The following is a 6,148-nucleotide window of genomic DNA, read 5'->3' as shown; positions in this document are numbered from 1 at the left end:
TTTATCGAGAGCTGAGATGAAGAGGGGAGGCAGGAGGTGGTGCAGATCTGAGGAGGACCAAGGACACAGATAGAGTTAGACACGGTTTACCTTCCCATTCTGAACAGGAATGTAGAATTCACTTTCTAAAGTTATAATGTCTCACCAGTCAAACTCTCCATGCTGCCTCCAGCTTTCAGGGTTTGGGCAAGATGATGACAGCATGGTCCTGCTTCTCCAGCAGACAGCTTTTTAAGTTTTTTCTTTGCTCCCCAAAGATGCTGCCGTTGTTCCCTGTTCCAAACCGTAGCCCTTGCCACCTGGCATTAGTGACGGGCTGGGGTCAGGACCTGGGCTGGATCTATTTCTGCCAGCGCAGGCTGAACACACGGTCCCGGATCTGCTTGGTCCTCATGCCGTAGATGAGCGGGTTGAGCATGGGAGGCACCAGCAGGTAGAGGTCAGCCATCAGGATGTGGAGCTGCGGGGGGATGCTCTGGCCCCAGCGCTGAGTGTAGAAGGAGAAAAGCGCGGGTGTGTAGAAGAGCAGGATGACGCCGATGTGGGAGCCACAGGTGCCAAAGGACTTCAGACGAGCCTCTCTAGAGGAGAGGCCTATGACTTCCCTCAGAATCAGCACGTAGGAGACAGCGATGAAGCTGGAGTCTGAGCCCACCACAACGGTGGCTACCGTGATCCCATAGATGCTGTTGCGCCGCGTGTCCCCACAGGCCAACTTCACCACTGACATGTGCTCACAGTAGGAGTGGTGGATGACGTGGGGGCCACAGTAGGACAGGCTGGTCACCATGCAGGTTACGGGCAAGATTGTGGTGACGCCACGCACTACAGCAGCCAGCCCCAGCTTGGTAATGGTGGGACCAGTCAGGATGGCAGAGTAGTGCAGGGGCTTGCAGATGGCCAGGTATCGGTCAAAGGCCATGGTGAGCAGCACCCCTGACTCCGTTATGGAGAAGGTGTGGATGAAGAACATCTGGGCCACACAGCCCTCAAAGCTGATCTCATGGGAGTGGAACCAGAGGATGCTCAGGAGCTTGGGCATGGTGGAAGTGGTGAGCACAAGGTCAAGGGCAGCCAGCATGGAGAGGAAGTAAAACATGGGTGTGTGCAGGCTTGGGTCCATCCTGATCACCAGGAGGAGCGTGATGTTCCCCAGCACTGCCGTCAGGTACATGGTGCAGAATGGGAAGGCAATCCAGAACTGAGCATCCTCCAGCCCAGGGATGCCTGTCAGGATGAAGGACGAGGGACTGGAGTGATTGGAGGAGGACATGAGGCACTGCTGCAGAGCTGGAAGGGAAGACACAGCAACAGCTGGCATGGGCAGGGAGAGCAATGAGCTGGAACAAGCACTGCTGTGGACCCCAGCCACAGCCAGAATAGCCCCGACTGTCTTCTCAGGCACACAGACCTGGACTCCATGACCCTTATGGGCCCCTTCCAACTCGAGGTATTCTATGAAACCATTGTACGATAGGATTCATATCCTCGTGCCTCTTATGCAGGTACACTCAGTGCCATCACTGGGAAGACGCAAACTCACATGGTCTTAGCCTGGACCTTGGGGAGTTCCCTTACCTCTCCTCCCACCCCGGGCTGGCCTCTGGCTGTTGTCTCCACCCGTCCCCTCCATAGTTTGGGAGTCACAAGCTCAAAGCAACATTTAGTTGCCATCAGTTCAAAAATCTAAGATGGGAGCAGGGGAAAGATCCAGAATACTCTGTTGGGTTAAAAAGGCCATTCGGTGTCATGACAAAGAGCTGCTGTAGTGCTTGTCCCTTCCAGAGCAACCATCCTACGGTGTGTGTAACGCATTTGCTGCAAGCCCCTGCCAAAGGCAAGGAGTGCTGTGAATTGTCCCTGTCCTGGTTGGACAGGGCTGGGAGCAGCCTGGGCTGGGGGGAGGGGGCCCTGCCCATGGATGGGGTTGGAACTAGATGGTCTTTAGACTTCATCCCAACGTAAAACATTTCTCCTGGTTTCAGCTGGGATAGTTAATTTTTTTCTTTTATTAGTTGTCAGCTCTGGGGGCTGTTCCTGCTGGAGCCCAAATACAAACCACCTTGCTGGAGTCCCTCTCTCAACAGGCATCCTGCGTATGGGGTCCCTGTCTCCTGCATCAGGAAGGAAAACCAGTGTCATGGCAAAAACTGTCCTGAGGCTGTAGTGCCGCTCCCTTCCGGCGCTAACTCTCCCAGGGTGTGTGTACCTCCTTATCCACAAGCCCCTGCCAAAGGCAAGGAGTGCTGTGAATTGTCCCCGTCCTGTAGGGCAAACGGAGGCACAGAAGGGTTAAATCAGCCTGCTGGCAGCAAGGGAGTTAGATGCAAGTTCCTCACTCACTTGTGCCCCCTCTTTTCCCCAACATACCCAAGGACCAGACTGCATCTCCTTGGCTTTCATTTGACTTCCTTGACCCCTGAAGAGTTTCCTCTCTCCTCCAAAGCGCTTTGAGCCCTCCACATGACACAAACCAAGAGGCCTTTTGCTCTGTTTCTAGCCATTGCTGTTTGCAATGTGAGTACAAACAGTGCAACGGCAATATTGGGAAATGCTGCCAAGACAAAGTTAATTGTAATTGGGCTCATGCAAAGGAGCTGTCCCTGCTGCGCTTCAGTTTCACCCACGTTACACCTGACCTCCTCTACATTCTGTGCGTCCTCCTCTTGACGTGCCCTGCAGCCACGGTGCCAGTAAGCTAGCAGCCAGAGGTGCCTCCAGACCCCCAACACACACACGTGCAGACACACACACACTCTCATACACACACACACTGAGAGACGGTGCCAGGTGTCCAGTGCCAGGTGCCAGCCGGGTACAGAGCATCACACCTGGAGCAGCTTCTCCTTTATCTCCTCCGCTCCAAGCCAGCCTTGCATGGACCTCTCCTACCACCAGCTCCCAAGAACGGCTGCAGGTGCAGCCTGCATACGAGTGCCGTGTTAGGAAGATACTGCTGCCGATTTGGCTGCTTTGCAGTTGTACACGCAACAGCAGGGATGGGAGCAGCACTTGCAGACTTGTTGCTGCTCAGGGGCAGCGGCGCTTTCAGGCCAGTTGACACACTTCTGAGTTTTTCCTTTGTGCTTTTGCTGTGGCTTGAAAAGCTGACAGGGTTTTCTGTTGTGCAATTCAGTAGTTCAGTCACTTGTAAAGTGACCAGTTTGCTCACTGCAGTAGTCAAAATCCAGAAGGTTTTCTAGAAATGGGGGACGCTGGGCACCTTGACCTAGCTTGCTGTACCCTGTTAGATGAGTTGCTGACTGTATTTCTTTCCTGAACGGTGGGACAGCTTAAAATGCCCTCAGAGAACAAGATGCTTGGTATTGAACAAAGTGCAAAAGGAGTGGAAATCTCCAGTTGCTAGCATACTGGCAAAGCTCCCCTGCCTTTGAAAGGACTGAGTAGATCCTGGGACTTGAAGCTGAGATTGTAACTCTTTCCTCACCCGCGCGGGTGAGCTCTGCCTCTCTGCTGCTAAGCAATAACCATTAAAGGTACCGGATTTGAAACGCTTAACCTTTGAGACGTTGTCAGTCTACCAGCCAGGCAGTCTGAGCCGGCAAAAAACATACAGCCGTCTGCTCTGGCCACCACACGCTGCCCTGGCTGTGCCAGTCAGCACTCCTGACCAGCGTACAGCCTGCACAAAAGAAAGTTAGCTGGAACGTGGGGTTTGAAGAGAGCTAGAGTAATCACCCAGCCCATACCCCCTCCCCAGTAGAAGATCAAAAGGAACCTCTGGTAGATACATGCACGACCTCATCTCCCATTGCAAAAGCTCCGTACTTTCCCCACATCGCCTGTTCCCGAGCATTCTCCTAGCGCCAAGCCTGTATCTCACCGGGGCTCCTGACTTTTGCCCTTTCCAGAAGGGAGAAGAACAAAGCTTTACCTTCCTTGTGGCATCTGGCATCCTCTTGAGGCTTGTGCAAGCAAGAAGGCCAGGCCTAGGGCCATGGCCAGGCAACTGCAGGTCTTCACAGGTGACTGGGTCGGTGGATGTTACACCTGTGTGCCTACAGCTTGCCTGAAGCTGCTTTAACCAAGGAACAGCTTGCAGGCAAATAATTAGCACTGCTGTACTTGACCTATGCAAGGAAGCAAACCGAGGGTGCAGGTGTCTGCCTGGCAGGTCTCCACCACAACACTCACTTAATGTGGGATAGCTGGAAGTAAAAAAGGAGCTCCTTAACTCAACAGGAGGCGAAGTCCACCTAGGTGTACTGGCATAGCTGCACAGCGGCTTCTCCCGGTAGATTGTTTCATCTTCCACCTCCATGTGGCTAAAAGTTGACCCTGGCTCAGAGCTTGGCACTACGCATCAAAATATGGGCACTGCGCATAAAAATAGTGGCACACCACCAGACTGAATGACAAGAACCCCCACCCAGCTCACCTGGACGATTTGGATGCCACCCTGGCTCTACCTACATCACCTTCAAATACTGCTTCTCTCTCACACAGCCAAGCAACTCCTCAACGTGCCAAAAGGACCTGCATGGAGGTAGTTATAGGTCTGAAGGGCCCCAGTCGCCCCAGTCCCTCACTGCTGGGACTTCAGAGACTGTCGTCATCACAGAGGAAAAAGGGCTGCCTGGGGATAGCCAGGAATAGCAACGGCTTGTCAACAAACGCACTGCCCTCTCTCACTGCATGGGTTATGTCTGTCTCAGCATCGAGCAGTGCCAAACAGAACTCTGGTCCACAAAGGGGGAAGATTTTCTCTGCGGGTGGGCAAACACCCCTCTGGGCATGCCTAGCTGCTTTCCTGGTACACACGCAAGGGTGCATATGTCCTCCTGGCTTAAGCCTGTTGGTGTAAAAGTCGCTTTGGCTCTGGATCCAGTGGCGCTGCACCCCTTCTGGGGCACAAGGTAGCAGCCTGGACTCTTAGGGCTCTATTTGAATGTCCCCTTCCACCGCGGCGTCCTGAGGCACCTGTGAACTTTAGTGAATGCTTTGTAAACCTTTGGACCTCGTGGAGGTATCCCCTGACCCTGCAGTCTCTCAGGGGGGAGGTCATGTATGAAGCACAGGCGATCAGTGTGGTTTTCAGGGAGAGAGGTGCTGGAGAAGCCTTCCTATTTGACATTTACCCTTCATCCTCTATATTTTAGGGTGTCTTTCAACTTCCTAGATCTTAATGACGGTAACAAGATGGTCAAATTTTTTTTGTGTATGGATCAGGCAAATGGCCAAGAAGGTAGATATCATGGTGGGAGTATGCTATAGACCACCTAACCAGGATGAAGAGGCAGATGAAATGTTCTACAAGATCAAGTGGGAGAAGTCTCACAATCACTAGCCCTTTTTCTTGTGTTGGTCTTCAGCTTACTGCTGGAATGCCTGCTGGATATACAGCACAGTGGAAAGGTAGCAGCCTAAGAGGTTCCTGGAGGTTGTGGAAGATAAGTTCCTGACACAGCTGGTCAGTGAGTCAACCAGGGGCAAGCCCCCCTGGACTTGCTGTTTATGAACAGAGAAGGACCTTTGGGTGATGCGATCACTGGAGGCCATCTTGGGCACAGTGATCAGAAGATGATAAAGTTCTTGATTCTCAGAAAAGTAAGGAGGGGGGTCAGCAGAACTACTGCTTTGGACTTCCAGAGGGCAGATTTTTCCCTGTTGCGGAGTCTGGTTGTCAGATTTTCTTGGGACACAGTCCTGGAGTGCAAAGGGGTCCAGGAAGGCTGGACCTTCTTCAAGAAGGAAGTCTTAAAAGTGCAGGATCAGGTGGTCCCTGTGTGCCAAAAGACAAAGCAGTGGGGAAGGAGACTGGCCTAGCTGAACAGAGAGTTTTGGCTGGAACTCAGGGAAAAAAGGATTTTCCCACCTTTGGAAGAAGGGACAGGCAACTCTGGAGGACTAGGAGGATGTCATAAGTTTATGCAGGGGGAAGATTAGAAAGGTGAAAGCCCAGCTAGAACTCAGGCTTGCCACTGCTGTAAAGGATAAGAAAAAAAGTTTTCACAAATACATTAGTAACAAAAAGAGGGCCAAGGATAATCTTCATCCTTTATTGGATGCAACAGGGGACGTTGCCACAAAGAATGAGGAAAAGGGTGCAGTACTTAATGCTTTCTTTGCCTCAGTCTTCAGTAGCAAGACCAGCTTCGCTGTGGGTACTCAGCCCCCTGAGCTGGAA

The 6,148-nt window shown here is 52.4% G+C and overlaps 1 protein-coding gene across 1 annotated transcript; it reads right to left on the bottom strand.

Annotated features, from left to right (window-relative positions):
• Positions 1–258: 258 nt before the first annotated feature.
• On the bottom strand, positions 259–1,740 carry LOC130144626 (olfactory receptor 52K2-like). Its single transcript, XM_056328611.1, has one exon. It carries the CDS (start codon positions 1,319–1,321, stop codon positions 341–343), a length of 981 nt encoding a protein of 326 aa, XP_056184586.1. The 5' UTR covers positions 1,322–1,740; the 3' UTR covers positions 259–340.
• Between the last annotated feature and the right edge of the window lie 4,408 nt (positions 1,741–6,148).

The sequence above is a fragment of the Falco biarmicus genome, chromosome 2 (assembly GCF_023638135.1).
Source record: "Falco biarmicus isolate bFalBia1 chromosome 2, bFalBia1.pri, whole genome shotgun sequence".
NCBI classification, from domain to species: domain Eukaryota; kingdom Metazoa; phylum Chordata; class Aves; order Falconiformes; family Falconidae; genus Falco; species Falco biarmicus.
Note: the sequence above shows the minus strand (reverse complement) of the source record. Positions and strands in the feature narration are given on the sequence as shown.

What these genes read in the sequence shown, in the direction of transcription:
- LOC130144626 (XM_056328611.1), bottom strand. Translation starts at nt 1,321, where the DNA reads ATGCCAGCTGTTGCTGTGTCTTCCCTTCCAGCTCTGCAGCAGTGCCTC.